The following is a 21,833-nucleotide window of genomic DNA, read 5'->3' as shown; positions in this document are numbered from 1 at the left end:
CGGGAACTTAACCCGGACGATGACCTTGTGAGAGGTTCTACTGGCATCTGCACTTGACAGATGAGGAATCTGAGGCTCAGAGAGGTAGAGATTTGCTCTGGGACACACAGCCACTAAACCAAGGAGCCCGAGGATGTGAACGCAGGTCTCTCTCACATCCAGGTGTCCCTTCTCTATCTCCAGTACCCCCAACCCAGGCTGGGGATGCAGCATGTGACCAATGAGCATGTTTACTGACTCCACAGACTCCTCTGGACATCGCTTGGCCCCAGGCCAAGGATATTGTTCACAGACGGCTGAGGGGAGGCCCAGGGTCGCCAGCTGTCCTGTCCCGGCCCCTTGTCCCAACGTGCCTCCTTCAGCCTGGGGTGGGCCCGGGCACCCGGACCTGCCCTGGGAGGGTGCCCCCACACGAGTGACCCCTGTCCCACCCCCAGACTTAGGGGTCCTGGCAGCAGCTTACCACAGCAGTCAGGGAAGTCCTGGGCACCAGAGGCCTTGGGCTCAGGCCCGGGCCGGCCAAGGCCCAGGTCGCTGGCGGCAAGGGGGCAGGCGGGCGCCTCCTGCTTGAGCTCTCTCGTGGTGTGGTTAGGGAGTGCACTGCTGTACAGGAAGCTGGCCACAGAGGAGGTGGTGGCGGCGGGGGGTAGGTCCTGGGGTGGCCCCTTGGGGGCCTGGCCATGCAGGCCGCAGTCCCGAGACCCCTTGGCTATCAGGGAGACGCCGTTCAGCTCCACTAAGGCCTTTGAGTCCCGCCCGCCATCCTCAAGCGGCCTGGGTGAAGGAGAGAAGGACACGTGATGGCTTCATACACCTGACCCACCAGAAGGTCCCATCTCTTCCTTTAGTCCCCCAGCCCGGCCCCCGCACAACATGGCGGCCTGCGAGGTACACAGGCCGGGAGCTAGTCCCCATTTTACAGGCGGGGGTGCAGGCCAGGGCAGGGCTGTAATATGCCCAGGGCCGCCAGAGGAGCTGGGCCCTGCCCTCGGCCTCCGTGCCTCCCACCCGGCCATCACATGCCTGGTCGCCCCCCAGCTCCTACCACATCCCTCCTCTTCTGGGCCTGTGCGCGGAGGGTGGTTGCTGAACACCCATGGGCAACGCCACGGCCTCGGGCCGGTCTCCAGGCAGCCCCAGCGCTCGACCCAACTCGCCAGCCTCCACCTCCTCGCCTCCCCCCAGCCCCTGACATAACCCCAGCGAGTACACATGATGTGGCTCCCGGCCAGGGCTGTTCCAGCCTCTTTGCAACACCGAAGTCCCCCGGGGGCCCCCGTGACATAACGCCTGGCTCAGATCATGCTCTACGACCGGGCATTTGCCTCACCTCCGCCGCCAGGCTGGGAGCTTTTAGTCCCCCTCGGGTGTCTGAAGTCCCCTCCCCATGACTGGGTAAGTGGCCACAGGTGGCTGAGCCAGAATGGAAGCAGGTCGCCCTCCTGGCCCGTCCTGGTCCGGACCTCACAGTCCAGCCACCAGGCCCCGGGCCCACTCACCTCTTGAGCTTGAAGCGGATACGGTGGCTGTGCTCCAGGATGGCCATGAGGGCCTTGGGGTCGTAGTCGGCTGGCCTCCGGAAGGCCAGGCCCTCGGGCAGCCCCTGCACGGCCAGCAGCCCCGGCTCCCTGAGCAGCCTCTCGTACGGCAGGGGCACCACGCTGGCCCTTCCCAGGGCCTCGCCTGTGGGGGAGGGGGTCGAGGAGAGGGTCTAGTGTGAGAGGGCAGCCAGGCTGGGCTGGGGCCACGTGGAGTCACTCCCTGTGGTGCCGGGTTCCCAGGAAACTGGACCCCACGGGCCCCTTCACTGTGAGCTTCACACAGGACAGGCTAAGTGGGGGGGAGGGGTGGGTGAGCGCTAGGGACAAGTCCCCTTTGTGTGCACCCGAGGGCCAGGGCTCCCCCACGGACAGGGCTCCCAGCTTCTCGCCATTCTCTTCTCTCAGGGCACCCGGGCGGAGGGGAGGGTGGGGTGCGGGGTTGCGGGTGGGAGGTGAGGAGGAGACACGGGGGAGAGAGAGAAAGGAGGGCGGGAGAGAGATGGCAGGGAGGAAGGGAGGAGGTGAGGGAGGGGAGTGGAAACAGGAAGAACAGATTCAGGAAGAGAGGAAGCACACGGACAGAAGGTGGTGGGGTTGAAGAAGGGGTGAATGGAGGGGAGACTGGCTGGGGACTCAGGGTGGCCCAGGGGCCCTGGGTGAGGAATGACTGTTGTCACTCCCACCCTGCAGCCCCACCTGGAGCCAGTAAGAGGCCGCTCACCTCAGGGCCACCTCAGGTTCCACCGGTGGTGGGACAGAGTGGGGCGAGGCGTGTGGGGGGCTGTGGGCACCAACCCCGTAGCTGCCAAAAGGGCGGTTGCCTGGCCACCACGTGTGACAAGTCCTCCCCTCCCAGGGTGGCCAGCGTGCCCACCCAGGCCCTCCGGGCCTCCCCTCCCACCCAGGCCTCCTCTTCCTCCTGACATCTAGACGACAGCGGGAGTTTCCTCACAGACCTTTGCTCCACACAACCAAAGACTGCAGTAGAGAAGGGAACAGAGCCAGAGGTGGGACCCTTAGGGACCTGCCCAAGGTCACCTAGAGAGTGTGAAGGCTACCACCGGGCCACAGATTCTGCAACTTGACGCTTCTGAGGGAGGCCAGGCCCGCCCACCTCCCCCACAGGAAGGACTCTGGCTAACTAGTTAAGTCAGCCGTCGCTCAGTCGTTCAACAAACAGCCTGTCAACATCTGCCGCTGCTGGGCCCTGAACTACAGGCTGGGGAACAGCGGAAAGGGCAAGCACAGACCCTGACCCCAGAGAGCACTGCGCTGGTGAGGACACAGGACACAGTGGGTACCCAAAGGGGGCATTAAGCCAGTGGGGCAGGGGGTTTCCCAGAGCCGAGCCTTAGAGAATAATGTGGCGGCCGCCAGACAGAGGGGAAGGCAGTCTGAAAAGGCACAGCGGTGCAAAGGCGAGGAGGTAGGTGTGAAATGGAGCCGGAGTGTGCTGGAGAACAGGAAACGGTTCCGTCAGGCAGGGCAGCATGGCTGGGGGTGGGCGGGACCGGCCATGTGGGTGCTTAGGCCACATTGAGGGCAATGGGGAGCCCCCAGGGCAGTGGAAGGAAGAGCTTCCTGGTCAGACTTGTGTTTTAGGAAGAGGCCCTTGGTCAAGGACAGGTGGGGGCAGCAGGGAGCCGGCCTGGAGGCGAAAAGAGACTAGGGCGAGCCGGGGGCCGTTTCCAGGCGACAGGTGGCAGTGACCAGCGCCAAGCAGGCCGGGGCAGTGGGGACAGTGGTTCGGGAAGCATGGCCGGGGTGGAGGAGCCATGCCTGAGGATACAAGACGAGGGAGGGCTGGGGGGGGGGAGGGGAGGCCACACCTTGAGGTCTTGCCCTGGGCCCGCGGTGGGGCCGGGAGGGGCCTCCTCGGCAGGGCAGGGACCGGGGCTCCCACCCGCCCGGGGCCCCAAATGGAATGAGGAAGGATCTTACTATAAAGAACATCAAACACCTCCTCTACCATCTTCCGTAGAAGGTACACGTCCGAGCCGTGCTCCAGGGAAGACCGAGGGACGTTCCGGCCGCCACCCTCGCCCCGCGGCACCTTCTTGGGATGCTCTGCCTCCGGCTCCTTCCATGGGGCCCCTCCTGCGGGACACAGAGCATGTCGGGCCATGGCGAGCACCCATGTTACCACCTGCCCAGCGAGCTGGCATGTCCCTGCCCCGCGCCGAGCCCTGCAGCGAGACACTCAACACAGAACAGGAACGAACGAACGAACGAACGAACGAACGAGCGGGCCCTGCCCCAAACCCCTGCCCAGGGCAGGGCTGGTCATCTCTGAGTTCCTAGTGCCTAGCATAGGGCTTGGGTTTCCTCCTGGTCACCTCTAACTCACTGTGTGACCTTGGGCAAGTCCCTTCCCTCTCTGGGCCTCAGTCTGTGAGCTCTCACATAAAAACCAGCCGGCCTGGCTCAGAACTGGGGTTCAGCCAAGGTCTGTTCCATCCAACCCTCTCTGGGCTTTGACGCTAATGCTGTCTTAGACGATCGAGGCCCCAGTTTTCTGCTCTGCCAGACGAGGAGACGATGGGGACACCGCCAGGAGGCCATGGGGCTGCAAAGAGGCAGGTTCATGCCAGGCTGGGCCAGGGTGGGGCCCTGGGAGTATCAGTGAACCTTTGGGTAGGGAAATGCTAGAAAACGCGTTGGAAAGGGGATGGGTGGAGGGTCTGGAGGGCCCCTCGCAGCTTGGAGCCGGCTCCCCTCCCGGGATCCGTGGAGCTTGAAATAAACCAGCCGAGCTCCCGGCTATAAATAGCAGCTCTGCCTGGCTCCGGGAAGCCAGGTGCACACGCCCCAGCCTGGCCGATCGGGGGCCACAGGACCCTGGCACTGTCTACTCTACCCTGGCCCAGCCCCCACCCAACCTGGGGAGAGGGCACAGGCTCTGAGAGCTGAGTGGGAGTAGGGGTGGGGGCGGCTAGGAAAGCATCTGGAAGCTGGGAGCACTGGAAGTCCAGTGCCGGGGGACAGCCTTCCCTGAAATGGCTGATCTAGGGTCCAGACCCCGGGTATAAGACAGATGCTAATATAGTGGCAAGGACAAAAACAGCCGGCATATACTGTGTGTAAACCACGTGCCCGGCACTGTTCTAACCTCTAGGAGGTTTGTTTCATCCTCGGATCGACCCTCGAGGAGTGCAGCACTGTCCTCCCCTTTCACAGACAAGGAGGTTAAGGCCCAACGGGCAGCAGGTGGCGGAGCCAGGATAGGGCCCCACACGTCTGACTTCAGGGCCTGCTCTTAACCCCAAGAGCTCTGAGTCCCAAATCGTGGGCTCGAATGGCCGGAGGGATGCTGGCCTTCAGCGCTGGGGCCAGGCCCCAACCCTGTAGGACCTAACCCACCACAAAGGTGAAGCTGACCTCGCTCAGGAGCTTACCAGGAGCACGCATGGAAGCTTAGGGCATGGGAAGCTGGCACAGTGTGGGGAGCAAGGGCTGGGGTGGGGGGCAAGGAGTGGCAGCGGCACAGAGGGGGCCTGGGCGGGAGGAATGTGAATCTGGAGGCCGGGGAGGCATCTGCGGGCAGGGGAGAGGAGGGAGGGCCTTCCAGTGGGCAGAGGTGAGAATGCACCTGGAGGTGAGCCAGCACTCAGCACAGCACCGCCTGCGGTGAGGACGCGGGATGCTGGGAGGGGAGAACGCAGAGCCAGGGGCTGAGTTATGAGGGTGTAAAGGCCCAGGTAGCGTTGAGGAGTTGGAGGCTTCAGAAAGACCCCTGCTTCAGAGCTCCCAGCAGGGGGGGGCGGGGTGTCCTGATGTCCCTCCCCTATTTTGAAGGGGCGTAGCAGAAAGAGCACCGCGTTCAGAACAGAAACCTGGCCTCTACCGCTTGTCGGCTGTGTGTCCCTGGGGGACATGGCTTATGCTCACTGGGCCTCAGTTTCTCATTTGTAAACCAGAGGCAAGTATTTCCTGAGCACACGGCTTGGCCCAAAGCACTACGGATCGAGTTTATCAAGCATTTCCTTCGTGCTGCATGGGTCCTCAGTCACTTGGTCCCCCAAGAGCCACTAGGAGGCGGCTCCAAGATTGTTACTATAACAATGAGAGTGCCTACCCACCCTGGGTAACTGAGTTAGCATTGTAAAGGGTGCTGCACACAGCAGGCACTCAGCAAGTATTAGGTGAACAGATGCACTCGGTCCCCATGTCAGAGACTCACAGGAACCGGGCAACACTGGGCCTCAGTGTCCCCTTCTATCAATGAGCTGGTGGAGGGGTCGGGCCTGGCCCCCCCTGGGGTTTGTGTGTCTGATTCCAATAAAAACTCTGCCCCCCCATAACGATGCCACACTGGGAAGCCTACATAACCCCACCCCCCACCCCGACACAGGGCCACCTGGTAATGCTCTGGGGACCCAGAGATGCGCCAGAGCCCCTGCCCTCAGGGACCGCAGGCCCCGCCCCCGGAGCCCCGGGGTACTCACGGCAGAACCTGAGGAAGTCTGATTGCAGCTCCTTCCGCGTGCTCAGGAACATCCTCCCCTTCTCGGTGCCCACCACGAAGGCGCTCTCATCGTGCACAGCGACACAGGCCACCTCCGCATTCAGCTTGGAGAGCGCCGAGCACTGCAGGGGGGAGCAGGGTACGTGAGCCCGGGGAAGGCTCCCCCTGCTTGGGGACACCTCCAGTGACGGCTCTGGGGGTGCGATGGGAGTTCCCAGCTGCCCGAGAGCCCACCAGCAGCTCGAGGGGGAGGTCACCCCTCCAATGTTCTCGGTCAGTTCTGCAGTAGGAATGAGTGAATGATGCCCCCCGCCCCCACCGAAGCTTGGTCAAGGTCAGGGGAGAAGACAGGAGAACGAAGACACGTGGCCTCTGCCCGTCCCTCCTCCCAGGTCTGCCTTGCTCTGGGGGCAGGAGGCTTCCGGCCTGAGGCTTGGCCCCAGCCCCAGGGACAATCCTGTCTTAGGTTTTCTCAAAGTCCTAACTGAGGAGGAGGCGGGGGGCCCCAGGAGAACCAAGGCTCATACAGATCCAGGCTTCAATCCCCCATCAGCGCCTTCCTGCTCTGGGACTAATGGGGCCAAACGGCCCAGTGCCCAGGCTTTCAATGGGCTTGGTCGTGGGGCCTGGTTGGCATGAAAACACATCTCTAAACCGGGGCACCTCGTGTGGGTACACAATCGGACAGGTTACTTTTGCAGTCCCAGAGTTGAGGTTGGCCAGCCCACAGCACAGGAAGCCCTCACACAGGGGCCCTGCAGCCGAGACCACGAGCATTTCAGCCCTCTGACCTAGGCCAGCAGAAAAACTCTGCCTGCGAAGCTCTCAGCTTGCATTCGGCGCCTCATAAATGCTGGTTTTTATCTGAGTTAGAGCTCTGCTGGCAGTCAGGAAGCCTGCCTTCTCATCACAGTCCTGCTGCTGTGTGATCTAGGACAGGTTCCTCAACCTCTCTGGGCCATGATCATGCCTCTTGCGGCAGCTTCAGCTTCAGAGTCGCTCTGCTGAGGAGGCGGGGGGGGGGGGGGGGCAGGGACATTGTAGAGCCAGCAAGCCTGTCCCCTAGGCTCTCCCATGGTGAAGGGTGTGTGCTGATTTCCTCTGAAGATTAAAGCAACCTGCTGTTGGAGGAGATATTCACTCCCCGGGAACTGATGTCCCCAGAGACACAGAGACCTGGACTGTGAGGAAACGCCCTAAAAGAGGTCTGGCCCCATGCAGACCACCCGAGGACCCAGGCCCCGGGCCCCGGGCCCCAGACAATGCCACAGCCAGGTCACGGCCGAGCAAGTGTCATTGTTATCCTCAGGGTCCCTCAGGAAGGCCACAAAGGGACCCAAGGCCGGGGGAGGTGGGGCTTGTCCACGCCCCCAGGACAGCTACAGGGCCACTGCTGCCCTGAGGAGCCTCCGTAACACCCTCTAGGGCAGTGCCGCCCAACAGAACTCTCCGTCTCGATGGGAATGTTCTGCCTGCACTTCCGATGCCATAGCCACCTGTGGCCACGAAGCCCCGGAAATGAGGCCAGCGCAACTGAACAACTGAACTACCGTATTTCATTGTAACTAACTACAACTTATTTATTTGGGAGCCACAGAGACAGCGCGAGCAGGGGAGGGGCAGAGAGGGAGAGAGGGAGAGAGAGAGAGAGAGAGAGAGAGAGAGAGAGAGAGAGAGAGAGAGAATCCCAAGCAGGCTCCATACTATCGGCACAGACCCGACGTGGGGCTCGAACCCACGAAACCGTGAGATCGTGACCTGAGCCGAAACCAAGAGTCGGACGCTTGACCGACTGAGCCCTCCAGGCGCCCCTCGACTAACTACAATTTACATGTCAATTACCACAGACGGCTCAGTGGCTGTCGTGGGGGTCGTAACTGCCCACTGTCACAGCTGACCTCGCCATCGCCGCCCCTGCAGCAGGCATGGCTGAGCTCCTGGGGCTCCCCTCCTCACGAAGGACGCTCTGCACGGGGACGGGGTCGTACCCAGCCGACCTCCCCAGCGGTGCCTACCGCCTCTGGCCCACACGCACCACCTCAACAGCGCTCGAGCTCCCTAAGCAGGAACAGCCTGGAAGGAGGCCCTTGTTCTTGGAAACCGTAGACTCTGCACCCGAAAGGCCACTTTAAAAACTGATCATGCTGGGCTGCCTCAGTCGGTTAAGTGTCCGACTCTTGATTTCAGCTCATGATCTCAGTTTGTGGGATCGAGCCCCGCATCAGGCCCTGCGTGGACAGTGGGGAGCCTGCTTGGGATTCTCTCTCTCCCCCTCCCCTGATCACTATCTCGCTCTCTCAAAATAGATAAATAAACATTAAAAAAAATTTTAGAGATGCAAACATGTTAAAACTATAAAGATGAAGGGGTAACTGGGTGGCTCAGTCGGTTAAGCGTCCAACTCTTCTTGATTTCAGCTCATGATCTCACAGTTCGTGGGATCGAGCCCCACGTTGGGCTCTGAGCTGCCAGTGGGGAGCCTGCTTAGGACTCTCTCTCTCCCTGCTCCTCCCCAGCGTGTGCATGTTCCATCCCTGCCTCCAAAATCACTAAATAAACATTTTTAAAAAATAAAACAAAAACTGGCCAAGCTGTGTGACTCCAGGCAAGGTACTGCCTTCTCTGGACTTGAATTTCACCATCCTCAAATGCAAGGGCGCAGCTAACTGATGCCAGACAGATTTTAACACCCACCTACCCTCTGTCACAGAACTTTCCCCCAGGAAAAGGCTACAGGAAAATGACATTACTATTTCCTTACTTGGAACAAACTACCATAGGGTTAGGTACAATTTCTGAGGCCGCGTTTCTCTCTCCTGGTCCTGAGATGCAGTCCCAGATCTTGCTTTTAACATCGGGGATTACAGCTCTCGCACGAATCACTGCCCACACGCTATCCTCCAGGGGACCCGAGGGGAGGGAGGGAAGCCTGGGACCCTCCCAGGGATGGGACTCGAATGGCACGAGGTAATGAAGAAGAGGGGACGAGGGGAGAGCGGTTACTCGCAGGGCTGGATTTTTCCATCCCGATCACTTAAGCCTCCCGCCCGCTGACGTGGGCAGAGGGCCCTGTTGCAGACGGGGCCACTGAGACTCAGGCTGGGGAGTGAGACCACGGCTCTGCAGTCGGCTTCGGCTCCTCCAGGGCAGACGGGGGCACTCACCATGGAATCTAAGGCAGACACGAGGCTGGTGATGATCTCGTCTTTGCGGGTGAAGGCGGAGCTCCAGCGGTCGGGCCCGCAGCCGTTGGTGGGAATGTCGCAGCGCTTCCCCAACAAGGCCATGGTCACCTGGAGGGAGGGAGGAGGAGGAGATGGGCGTGCGGGGCACATTCGGCAGCTGCCCACTGCCCAGGCCCCCAGGGGCCGCCTCTGCTTCCCAGGTGGGACGAATCAAGAGCTGGCCACCTCTTCACACCAGGGTCTCGTACGCATGAAGGCGTTAGAGCCCCGACAGGCCTGGAGACACAGTCGCCTGCACACAGCTCCACGGGGGCACGCGCACAGACAGCAGGGAGACTGGGGAGTGCGCTCCACGAAACGTCCCCCAAACCTGCAATGCCGTTACCAGGGCCAGTCTGCCTGGCACCTCAACCGCCAACTCTCCCCCTGCATGTAGCTCTGGCAGTGGCTCTGCCTCGCTCACACACCCTCCGTGGCTCCCTACTGCCCACCTCTGGACTCCTGTCCCCCATCCAGCTCCCCCACTCACACCCCACGCTCCAGGTACGCCAAGCATCACCGCCTCTGAAACATACCCACATCCATTCTCCCCAACAGGAGTGTCCCTCTGTCCTCTACCGACTGCCCGCCCTGCTTTTAATGGTCACCTCTGCTGGCAAGGTGCCCTCCGCTGCCCCACCTCCTGCCCCTTCCTGCCCCAGCTGGGCCAGGCGTCCTCGCTGGCCTTCCACATGTCCCCAGCCTCCTCCGTCACAGCTCTCAAGCCACAGGCTTCCCTAGGCCAGGCCACTGCCCCGAGGCCCCCCTGAGCTCAGAAAGATACCGTGGGGCAGAGGCCACTTCATCTCAGAACAGGGTTTCCCCAAGACAGGACTTTGTCCCATAGTCACAAGGATCCTGGAGGAGAGAGGTGCATTTTCCCCCCGCTGGGGCACCCTCAGACCAGGGCCCAATGTCAGGGCTGCCCCAGGCAGCCCAGAACGGGCACCCACTAGACACACAGGTCAGCCTCCCTTGCTTCCAGTTCCTTCCTGCCCCTCCCTCACCAGAACCCCAGGAGTCAGGGCCAGGGTTTGGGGGCACCCCCACCCCCCACCCCACAGGCTGTCCCAGTGCCAGGGCCTTCCAGAGGCGGCTGCTCTCTTGCCAATCCAAGCAAAGGAGAAGGCAGAGAGTGGAGGCAGGGACTCTGGGTTTCCCTCTCCGGGCTCAGCTCCTCCAGGGCTCTGTGCGTGGGCCCCAGGCCAGGTGCCGGTGGCCAGTTCAGGGGAGTGAGCATCAGAGGGAGTCTGTGGATCCCGTCCCGTTCGCTTCCTGCACACGGGGACGCCGGGGGCGGGCTGACAGCTGGGCCTGCTACCTTAAAGGGTGCCAGACCCAGAATGCCTTCTGTTACCACAGCTGCCCCTTGGACTGTAAGCCCTGTGAGGGCAGGGGCTGGTGACCCCCGGGGCCCAGCTCAGGCCCGATGTGCATGATGGGCCAAGGGGGGGTGTGGTCCAAACCGCAGTCTGTAGGCTTCCTGTGAGTCATGGGTCGGTGACACAGAACAGGTGTCAGAGTGCCTCACACATAACCAGGTGAGAAGCGTCCGAACTTCGGTTATGGAAACACGCAAACGAACGAGGAACACTCTGGAGCCCGGCTCCGGCCTCGGCTCTGGCCCCAGTCTGCTATTTGGCTGTGAATAAATATTGATTTTAACAACGGGCCAGGCGGCCGCTGGCCGGAATGTGAATTGGGTTCACTTCTAAATGTTTATAAAATTCCTTTCTTCTCCCAGGTTGCAATTTTACAAATGCTTGAAGTCCACAGTATTAAGGGATGCTGAGGGCATGACAGGCCACATACGGGACATCCCAAGGGCCCAGCAGGCAGCCAGTGGCCTCCCCTGGAGCCTTCTGTGGCACGAAGACCACCGGAGGGTCTGCCGTGTGAGCAGCTGAGAGGTTTGCCCGCCCGGGGCGCTGGAAGGCTTCTCCCCTCCCTTTGGCCACCCCTCGACCGTCCCCAGACGGACCTCAGCCTGCCAGCCTCCCAGCTGCTGAGGCCCAAATTGAATCAGGGCAAAGCAGGAGGCACCAGACAGCCCCAGCCTCCGGGTCACCCAGACCGCTGTTGGCTCCTTCCTGCAGAGTCCTAATCCATTTAGGAAGGAACCAGGGACTCAGAGACGAAGGGAGGGAGGAAAAGGGGGCTCGGCTTGGGCTGTCCCCTGACTCCTTGTCCCGAGCAGGTGGGCACACTTAGGGAGGCAAGACGGAGAAGAGTCCCCCCTCTGACAAACGGCCAGGGTTCGGAGAGAGGGTCCCGTGTGGCCAGAGCTGCTGTGGATGGGACAGAGGGGCCAGAGCACCGGGCCGGGAGCCGTAAGCCACACACACGGGGAGACCCAGACAAAGGCCTGCCAGGAGGACCACGTCGGGTCAACTACCCCAAACCCTAGTTTCCTCGTTTGTTTTAAAGGGTTTCTGGGGGGCGCCTGGGTGGCTTAGTCGGTTAAGCATCTGACTTCAGCTCAGGTCATGAGCAGGTTTGTGAGTCTGAGCCCCTTGTGGGGCTCTGTGCTGACAGCTCAGAGCCTGGAACCTGCTTCAGATACTGTGTCTCCCTCTCTCTCTCTCTCTGTTCCTTCCCTGCTCGTGCTCTGACTCTCTCTCCTTCAAAAATAAATGAACTTTAAAAAAAATTTTAAGTGTCTTTTTAAAGTTTGAGAGAGAGAGAGAGAGAGAGCGAGCGAGCAGGGTAGGGGCAGAGAGAGAGAACCTCAAGGAGGCTCCACCCTGTCAGCACCGAGCCCGATGTAGGCCTTGAACTCACGACCATGAGATCATGACCTGAGCCGAAATCAAGAACTGGATGCTTAACTGACTGAGCCACCCAGGCATCGCGCCTAGTTTCCTCGTTTGTAGGGTGGGGGGCTGGCTCTAACCTGAGGCGGGGAGAAAACCACTCAATAAAACCAACAGACTACACGGAACAGAGAATACGAAGATGAGAGTAGTAAAGCAGGAGGCATAAACAGGACAGACGCCGGGGGCCCGGGGGCCCGCGGTGAGGACAGAAGCCACAGCTGGAGCCCTCGAGCACTGGCGGCCAGGGCCAGGCCGAGCCGGGCTGGAGGCAGCCAAGAGCTGCTCTGGGGTCCCCAGGAGGGGACACCAGAAGTGACGCCTCAGGTGACAGGTGGCTGGCCCCAGAAGCAGGGCACAAGCAGCGAGGGCCTGCCAGCCGCCCTCGGGCTCCTGGATGGACGAGGCCTGTGAGGGCGCGGAGGCCACGAGCTCTGTCTCTCTCCTCTCCTTCGACAGACTCTTCTCTAGAGGCTGCCAGGGTGCCGGCAACTTGATTCTCCTCCTACCTCCTGGCCACTCACACTGCTGGCATTGACTGCTAACCTAACCCGGGAGGAGGGCTCAGGCTCAGTCCCCCCATCCCCAACCGGCCCTCCTCTTCCCCCGCCCAATTCTGCCCCTCGCTGCAATGCTTTGGCTTAAATGTCACCTACAGGCTGGTGACTCTGGGCTTCTCTCTCTCTCCCTACCTGTCCTCTTCCACGTCTAACAAGCAACTTAAACGGAGTAGGCCCCGTGTTTCCCTGCTTAGACCTGCCTCTCCCGGCCATCCGCCCAGGTGCTCAGGTTCAAACAGAGGCCTCATCCTCATCTCCCTTCTCTCTCATTTCTTTTTTTTGTTTTTAAAAATTTTAATTTTTTTTCAGTGTTTATTTATTTATGGCAGTGGTGGGTGGGAGGGGGAGAGAGAGGGGGAGAGAAAGAGAGAAAGAGAGAGAGAGAGAGAGACAGAATCCGAAGCAGGCTCCAGGCTCTGAGCTGTCAGCGCAGAGCCTGATGCGGGGCTTGAACTCATGAACCATGAGATCGTGACCTGAGCTTATGTCAGATGCTTAACTGACTGAGCCACCCAGGCACCCCTATTTTTAAAAGAAATTTTAATGTTTAGCTATTTTTGAGAGGGAATCCCAAGCAGGCTTCCACCATTAGCATGGAGCCCAATGTGGGGCTCGAACCCACAAACTGTGAGATCGTGACCTGAGCCAAAATCAGTCCTGGGATATTCAACTCACTGAGCCACCTAGGCGCCCCTCTTTGTTTCGAACACAGTCGGGGCAGAATCATGCTGCTGTGGCTCCAGAAAGCACCCAGGTCTGCCTGCTTCTCGTCACCACCAGGGCCACCTGACCACCCGGGCCACCATCCCCAGTTGCTCACGCTTCGGCAATGAACCCCTCGCTGTCCCCCAACCCCCGCCCTTCTCCTGCCCCCATGGTCCCTCCTGCAAACAGCAGCCACATCGCTCTCACGCCACCCTCCTGCTTAGAAGAGTGGAGAGCACACCTCCCCGAGCGCGCACCCCATGTGACCTGGGCCCACTTGCCCTCTCTGGCCCATCGGCCCTCTCCCCTCTGCAATGGGCTCTGGCTCCCTCCCCCTCGTGTCCCTCACCTGCCACCTGCACTCCCCTCTCCCCGGGTCTCCTGCCTGCAGTTCCCCTGCGCAGCAGGCTTTTCCAGGCCTCCAACTCCCACGGCTTCCCCCGCTCCACCAGCCCCAGCTCCTCTGTGCATAGCCCCTGACCACACCCCCCCCCACTGATTGCCCAACTCTTTTTTTATACATTTATTTTGTCTTTCTTTGAGAAACAGGGAGAGAGGGAATCTCAAGCAGTCTCCGCACCCCATCTCCGGACCTGAGCCGACATCTAGAGTCGGTTACTTAACCCACTGAGCCGCCCAGGCGCCTGGCTCCCCGTCTCTTATTTTCCACACAGAACCTGCTGCGATCTGAAGGGACCCGTTCGTGTGTCTCTCACCCGACTCCCCCAACAGGAACGTGAGCGCCGGGAGGCCAGGGCCATGCCTGCTGGGTTTACGGTGTGCCCACTGCCTCGAACGCCTGCTCGGGTTTTCATGGGCATGCCCTGAATCCTCGGGGAACTAACCGGTGTGACAGTCGGCCACATCAGGCAGGAACTGGGACGCTCACAAGCTATAAACAGAGTGACAACTTTGGGCTTGCCAGGCTCTCAGAAAACTAAAATTAAAAGGGGGGGGGGGGCAATGTGGGACACTACAATGCGGGATGTACTTGGATCAGAGGAACAGTCCAGGAAGTGAAACTGACAGAGGTTGCTGGCTCAGACAGGTGTCCTGGACGGTGCCCCTGGACACTGCTCTGTGGGGGGGCATCAGTGGTGAGTTAACCCTCTTTGCTTGCTTCCTCCTCCAACGCAGAGGCGCAGAAGGGGCTTGCCCGAGGCCCCCCGTCAGTGGGTAGCAGGGATAAGGTCTGTCTGTCTGTCCTCAAGCCGGTCCTGTCTTCAAGAGGTGGTAAAGGGCGCCTGGTGGCTCAGTCGGTTGAGCACCTGACTTCAGCTCAGGTCGTGATCTCATGATCATGATCTCATGATCTGTGCTGACAGTGTGGAGCCTGCTTGGGATTCTCCCTCCCTCCCTCTCTCTGCCCCTCCCCCACATGCTCTGGCTCTCAAAATAAATAAATAAACTAAATAAAGAAGTGGCGGGGGGGACTGTACCCCTCACACCCACCAGGACTCGGGGAACAGAACAGAAACACCACCACGGATGATACACAAGGAGGGCGACCAACATCCCCTGGTTCGCCTGGAACTTTCCTGACTTGAGCACAGAAAGTCCCCTGTCCTGGGAAACCCCTCAGTCCAGGGCAAACTGGGACAGCTGGTCACCCCACGACACAGGGACTAATATACCAGAAGCCCAAAACGTCCCTGCCAGCTGCTGAGAACGAGACAGACAGGGAGGCAAAGGGATGGCCAGTAGGTCCTGTTTCCAGGTCCGAAAAATCAATTTTACCTAATAAGGTGAGAGGCAGGCTTGGGGGGTCCCGGGAGAGGGGACAGGACCACTTTGTCCAGGGAGACCTGAAGGACTGGAGGAAGGCACTCTCCTGAGCTGTCTGAAGACCAGGTGTGAGCCACAGGGAACGGTCACTAAGAGGCGGAGACGGAGGGAAGACACCTGTCCCACCACTCTGTATCTGTGATCCTAGCCTCCCGCCCCCTAGAAGCCCCGAGGCGACAGGTCAGCAGCCGGGCTGGGGACACTGTATCTTTAAGTTCCCGGGCAAGGCTGACCCACAGCCAGGTAGGGCCTGGATGATCTCCGGGCACGGTTCCAGTTTCCCAGCAGCTCTGCTCTCCCTGCCTGCTGCCCACGTCCCCCGCAGCTGGGGACTCCCTTGCCCAGACAGCAGCGGCTTTGCTGGCCGCCAAGAGCTGGAGCCAGCCCGGTCTCTGAGCCAAAGATTAGCCAAGCGCCTGTGTCCCTGTCTCAGTCACCACTGCCCCGACCCAGGGCAGACCTGTCTCCAGTGGGGAGGCACCCAATGGAAGTCGAGCCCAGAAAGCCCACCCCGGCAGGCCTCGGGGGCCAGTGCTGGCAGAGAGCACCCTCAGCTGGGGACCCCGATCCCAAACACCTTGCACTGGGCACTGCAGGCCAGCTGGGAGGCTCTGTGGGGGGTGTCCTTGCGCTCTTCCTTTCCGCCTCCCATGGCCTGCATGCCTGGGGAGACAGGAGCTTGCTCTCCCGGGCACCTGACCTCCCACAATGATCGCAAGAGCTGGCCGAAGTGGCTGATGGGGTCGGAGGTGGGAGAGGGGTATGCGAGCAAAAAAGTCAGGGCTGCAGATAAACCCCCAGCCCTGCCCACTTAAAACTCCCCTTCCTGGGGGGCGCCTGGGTGGCTCAGCGTCCGACTTCGGCTCAGGTCACGATCTCACGGTTCGTGAGTCTAAACCCCACGTCAGGCTCTGTGCTGACAGCTTAGAGCCTGGAGGCTGCTTCAGATTCTGTGTCTCCCTCTCTTTCTGCCCCTGTCCCACTCACACTGTCTCTCTCTCCCTCTCTCAAAAATAAACTTGTGTTTTTAATTTACGAAAAAAAAAAAAAACTCCCCTTCCCAGACACCTGGGTGGCTCAGTCGGTTAAGTGTCCGGCTTTGGCTCAGGTCACGATCTCATGGCTCATGAGTTCGAGCCCCACACCAGGCTCTCTGCTGTCAGCACGGAGCCCGCTTCTGATCCTCTGTCCCCCTCTCAGCCCCTCCCCTGCTCTCTCTCAAAATAAACATGTAAATAAATAAATAAAGTAAATCTCCCCTTCCCCACCAGCATCTGGATGCCCCCTCATCTGAAGGTCCCACACCCCCATTCTCCCTCCCCCTCCTTGCCCTGCTTCTTCCACCAACTCCCTCCTCCTCTCCCAGAGGTCACCCTCATGACCACCGACAGAGCTGCCCACCAGGGCCCCCTCGGACACTGTTGTCCCATTCACAAGCACCCTGACATCTGTGACCTCTGTCCAGGGAGCAGGCAGAAGGGAGGGGACTCCGCCCATTTTAAGGGCAAAGAAACCAAGTTCTCTAGGACATTCCTGCTCAAAAGGGAGCAACCAAGCCAGAATGACATTGGGGACATCTGGCACACACAGTCCCTTTTTGCTCCTACTTGGGGCGGGACTCCTCTAATTCTGATGCATGGGGCTCAGGGTGGAACCCCAGGCATGGTGACAGGCCAGCAAGGTGGCCGAAGAGACCCGTGGGGCTGGCCAGGCTCCCGGCTGGAGGCAAGCGGAGAGAGACTGAGGCAGGGCTTGTGTGCTGGATGGCAGGGGCTCAGGTACCAGTCTTCCGCACCGTGGGCCCAGGGGTTCAGAGCAACACACAGGGGACGCCCGAACGGACCCAGGCCCCAAACAGCAAGTGTCAAAGATATGGGGCTGGGTCGCCACTCTCCGCCAGGGGCTCAGCAGAGGGGAATAAACAGAGCAACGTGGCTGCCTCCTGAGTACCCAGGAGGGTTAGACCCCGATGTCCGGTTAATCCTCTCAATCGCCCTCACTTTCCAGAACAGGACGTCGAGCCTCGAGCACCCTGACCGTCAGCCCCGGGGCCAGGATGTGGCAAAGGCGGGGCCTCGGCCCAGATCACCCCGACCGAATCGGGGACCCCGTGACAGCAGCCTTCGGCCACTTCCCTCTGGGATGCCGACAGATCGGTGGGCCCGGCCTGGCCAGCAGGGAGAGGAGGGCCCACGGGGCCCAGGAAGGCGCAGGCGAGGAGACCCCGGCTGGGCCTGCGGGAAGTGGGCCTAACCTCCCGAGCCCTGGGAATCCACAGACTCCTCTCTCTTTCCTCCTCGAGTCTGCCGGGGCCGGAACAGCACACGCTTAAGAAATCAGGAGTGTGAGTGGGTGTGCGGGTGTGACGGTACGTGCCTGAGACAGTGCAGCGTGGAACGGATACGGGAGGGCGAGGAAGGAGACGGCGCGGGCACAATCCCCGCGGAGCAAGAGCGGCCCCTGGCCGTGGTGACGGCACGTGGCCCGGCCCACCAGCCGGGGAGGGTCGCCTGTCCCCCGGGGGCCTGAGAGCGAACCGAGGAACAAACGCCGTCAGCCCTCCTACCGTCAGCATGTCTAGGGAGTGGCGAGTGAGGGGACCCCCATGGGCTGGGTCTGCTCCAGGCCCCTCTGTATCAGGGACGTGGGCGTCCCTCCCCTTCACACACTTGCTGATCCCCAAGGGTGCTCACCGGCCACCCAGCTGGGCCACAGGGGACAGAACAGAGGGCACACCCCTACCTGGCCATCAGCTGGGCCTCACTCCCCGGGCAGAGCACCGTTTGGAGGGGGAGGGCCACCCCACAACAGCCCGGCAGAAGCTGAGGCCTGGCTACCTCTAAGGAGGCCCTGGAGGTGGCGGGGGGGGGGGGGGCGGGGAGGGGGATGTTTCCCTGGCCTCCCTTCACCCTAACCTGTTTATTCAATCCTCCTGGGAGCCTGCCCCGGGTTAGGCAGACTTGGAAATGACTCAGACAGCCCCACCTGCCCTCCTAGTGCTCACAGGGCCAGCCTGTCTACAGAGAATTACTGGACCATAAAAGGACAGGAGGGGAAGCTCGCCCGGGCTACAGAACTTGACATGGGGGACGGGGGCTACCCACATTTTCTGCTTATTTCGCTTCGGGGGAGTAGGGTGTCTCCACACACGGTTTCCCTGAGTTGATGAATATTGAGATGGGTTTTGAAGGGTGAATAGGAGTTCTCCGGGAGCACAAGTGGAAAGGCGATATTACGGTTTCTGTGGAGAGAGGCACAAGGAATCTTGCAGATACACAGCCTTCACTGCAGAAGTAAAGGGAAGAGTTTGGTCATACTCACTGAGTGTCCACTCGCGAGTGTCACCCTCAGATTAGAGTGGACACCCAGTGGCCTCTGCTGGAATGGGGCGAGGGGGAGAGAGAGGGGGGGGGGGGTGTACCGGACAAGCAGATCTCTCACCCAGAGTGTGAGGACGGGTAACTCGAACACTCATACACGCTCACACGCACGCACAGGTGCACACACGAGTGTGCTCGATGCCAGGCCTCCTGGGGCCAGTTCCAGCACGGTGCACTCCCTCGGGGTGCAGAGAGACCCTCACAGAGAAGGCGCCAACCAAAGCCCAGCAGGCCGACAGCACCACCTTGCTGAACACACAGATGAACAGGACACAAGCCTTGCCCCCCGGGACCACGGTCCTGTCGGAGTCACTGCCACACCTCACCCCTACTCCATGCCCCCCCCCCACCAGCCTGCAGGCCCCTGGACACGCCTGTCCTCTGGCTTCTGGGAACCAGCACCTCTATGCCCTTTGAAAGAGACACCCCTGCCCTTTGCCTGGCCCGCTCTTAGCGGCTGTCAGGCACGTCAGTGCCTCGGGTCTTGACCCTCCCGGCTGGCCCGCTGCCCCTTGGCTGGGCACCCACAGCTCCCTCTTCCTCCCTCCCTGCAGCTCTCCCTCTGCCAGGACGCAGAGGTATCTGGGCCCCCATGAGACCGCCAGCTCCTGCGTGCCTCCCTCCCTGGGCCTGCCAAGAACCAGCCTAGTACACAGAACTGGGCCAGGAGAGGTGTCTGGGGTGGAGGGGCTGTTTATGCAGGTCTGGAAGAATCAGGGGACAAGCAGAAGTGGGGGGGCGGGGAAGATGGGGAGTACTCTGGCCAGGAGGCAGCACTGGCAGAGGAACTGTGGCATCGGCCGGCAGGATGTGGCATGGGGTCCTCGGTGAGGCTGGGAGGGGAGCCAGAGCAGATCCTTGGGCCCTTTCAAGACCATGGTCAGATTCTGAGACTGTCGAGTGGGAGACACCCTGTGCTCTGTCCCCTACTCAGCCCCAAACCCTGGGCTTGTCCTTCAGAGGGGGCCCTGCTCAGCCCCCCTCCGAGGGACAGCCTGAGAGGACATTCCCCCGCCCAGAGCATGAATGTGCCCCCAGAATACCTTGGAGGTGCTCAGGCCCCTGGAGTCCACCGGGCAAACAAATCCCCGTCCTGGGCCCTTGGGGGTCCTCTTCTCTGGCGTGTCCTCCCTTGGTGGCTTTAAACATGACAGCAAATTCTTTGACACATCTCCCAACAAGTAGAGACATCCAGTTCCTCTCCTCTTGAATGTGGGCCTTAGTATTCACTTCTGGGGGTGCCTGGGTGGCTCATTCAGTTAAGCGTCCGACTTTGGCTCAGGTCATGATCTCACAGTTCATGAGTTTGAGCCCCAGCATCGGGCTCTGTGCTGAAAGCTCAGAGCCTGGAGCCTGCTCCATATTCTGTGTCTCCCCCTCTCACTGCCCCTCCCCTGTTCACGCTCGGTCTCGATCTCTCAAAAACAAATAAACGTTAAAAAATCTTGTAAAAAAAAAAATAACGTGCTTCTGACCAACAGAGTACCCCCGCAGTGCTGCCACATGACCTTCCAAGGCCAGGTTCCAAAGGGCACTAGGCTTCTCATTCTCTCCCTGAGATACTCAGCACGGGAGCTCCGAGCCGACATGCATGAAGTCCAGCTGTCCTGACGCCACTGTGGTAGACAGGTGGGTCCAGCAATGCCTGAGGAGACCCAGGTCTCTCCCAGGGCAGCCACCAGCGAGTAAGGAAGTCTCTGAGACAACCCCAACCCCAGCCAGCTTCTGCCAACGCAGGAGACCCTGAGCAAGAACCATCAAACCAAGTGCAGCCAAACTGAGAGAGATTAAAATCCGAAATGACGGCTGTCTGACATTGCTAAGTTTGGGGCTACTTGTTACACAGCGGTAGGTAACCGATACACCCCACGGGCGCACCAGGCCGATGCAGGCACACCTCTGATGGGCAGCTGTTTGCGAGGGCGGCTAGAGCTTGGATACGTGTTTGGGGTGCCACGTGCATGTGCCCCCCCCATCCCCCGCCCAGTGCAGACACAGCCAAGTTGGGAACAGGAAGGGAACCTCCATTTGCCCTTCTCTTCCTAGCCGGCATGTATTAGCCAAGAATGGCTGCTCTAATTTGCCCTTAGAGACTCACAGCAGGCCCAAAAGGGGCCCCCAGAAGACACTCATGCCCTAATCCCTGCAGCCTGTAAATGTCACCTTATATGGAGAAATCACTTTTGCAGATGCAATTAAATTAATGACCGTGAGACGGGGAGATTATCCTGGATTATCTAGGTGGGCCCTAAACGCCATCGCATGTATCCTCGTAAGGAGACGGGAGAGCTGACACGCAGGGACGAGAAGGCCATGAGAAGCGGAGCAGACAGAATCTGATGATGGTGGCTTCGGGCAGTGAGTGACGCGGCCACAGGCCACAGATGCCAGCAGCCGGCAGACGTTGGAGGAGGCCAGGCATACAGCCTCTGGAGGGAGCATAGCTCTGCCGACACCTTGATTTTGACCCAGTGGTACTGATTTGGGTTCTGGCCTCCGGAACTGGGAGAGAACAGTTCTGGTTGTTTTAAGGCACCACGTCGACGGCCATTTGTTACGGCAACCTTGGGAAATGAATCCAGGGCACCCTCACCCCTCACGCCCCACCTATGAGTCCTAGTCCACACCTTCACACACGACCCCCCCCCCCCACCACCACACACACACACTCCTCAGCCCAGACCTACAAAGCTCAGGCTCGGACTTGCCGGAAAGTTCTGCAATCCTTTCCTCATTGGAAACTCCAGAACCACCACGGGACAGGGCTGGATTTCTCTGGATGCCGGGAGAATGGCTCTGAGTCAAGTCTCAGTGCCCTAGGAACCAGCTGGCCTCAAGAGCAGGTGGGGAAAAAACGCACTCAGCCACGCAAAAGGCAAAGGCAAGAGCAGATACAACCCAAACACGGCCCCCACACCATCCGCCACCATATGCTTGTGTTTCTTGAAAAAGAAGCTTGAGAGAACAAACAAAAAGGAGATTCTCCTCCGGCGGGGGGGGGGGGGGGGGGGTAGGGGCATCCCTCCTCCCCAGGAGCCTGCCCCTCCCCCCACTTCATTTCTTATCACAGGGGCTCCCCAGTGGGCACAGAATTGCCCGGGGCCCTGAATTCCTGCCCCCACCCACTGTCCACCATCACAGCAGCTGGCAGAGAATAAAACAGGTCAAAGCCCTGACTTCCACTTCTACCTGCCTAGGAAGGATCCAGGCGGGGCAGCGGGAAGGGGTCTTATGTCAGCCGCGGTGCACTGCAAGGCAGTCCAGACTCGGTCCAGACACCGAGTCCCAACCCCAGCCCTGACCCCTTCTCCCTGCGAACAGAGCCCTCGTTGTGTCCTGGCATCTAAAGGCAAGTGTTTG

At 60.4% G+C, this 21,833-nt stretch overlaps 1 protein-coding gene across 6 annotated transcripts in view; it reads right to left on the bottom strand.

Annotated features, from left to right (window-relative positions):
- The window catches only part of GTF2IRD1 (GTF2I repeat domain containing 1), a 123,497-nt gene that overhangs the window by 77,614 nt on the left and 24,050 nt on the right, over window positions 1–21,833 (bottom strand). For 5 of the 6 annotated variants that reach the window (XR_006708030.1, XM_045460137.1, XM_045460138.1 and 2 more), the window contains exons 2-6: window positions 9,171–9,299; window positions 5,987–6,128; window positions 3,483–3,638; window positions 1,500–1,683; window positions 464–774 (exon numbers count right to left, since the gene is read on the bottom strand). Coding sequence is in view for 5 of the 6 variants with exons in the window: in XM_045460137.1 (XP_045316093.1) it covers window positions 464–774; window positions 1,500–1,683; window positions 3,483–3,638; window positions 5,987–6,128; window positions 9,171–9,293 (916 nt within the window). In the remaining variant the exon portion in view is untranslated. Of the gene's footprint in view, window positions 1–463; window positions 775–1,499; window positions 1,684–3,482; window positions 3,639–5,986; window positions 6,129–9,170; window positions 9,300–21,833 lie in introns of those variants that run through there. The other variant, XM_045460139.1, reaches the window with a different exon arrangement.

The sequence above is a fragment of the Leopardus geoffroyi genome, chromosome E3 (genome assembly GCF_018350155.1).
Source record: "Leopardus geoffroyi isolate Oge1 chromosome E3, O.geoffroyi_Oge1_pat1.0, whole genome shotgun sequence".
NCBI classification, from domain to species: domain Eukaryota; kingdom Metazoa; phylum Chordata; class Mammalia; order Carnivora; family Felidae; genus Leopardus; species Leopardus geoffroyi.
This window is presented reverse-complemented; position numbering and strand designations above follow the sequence as displayed.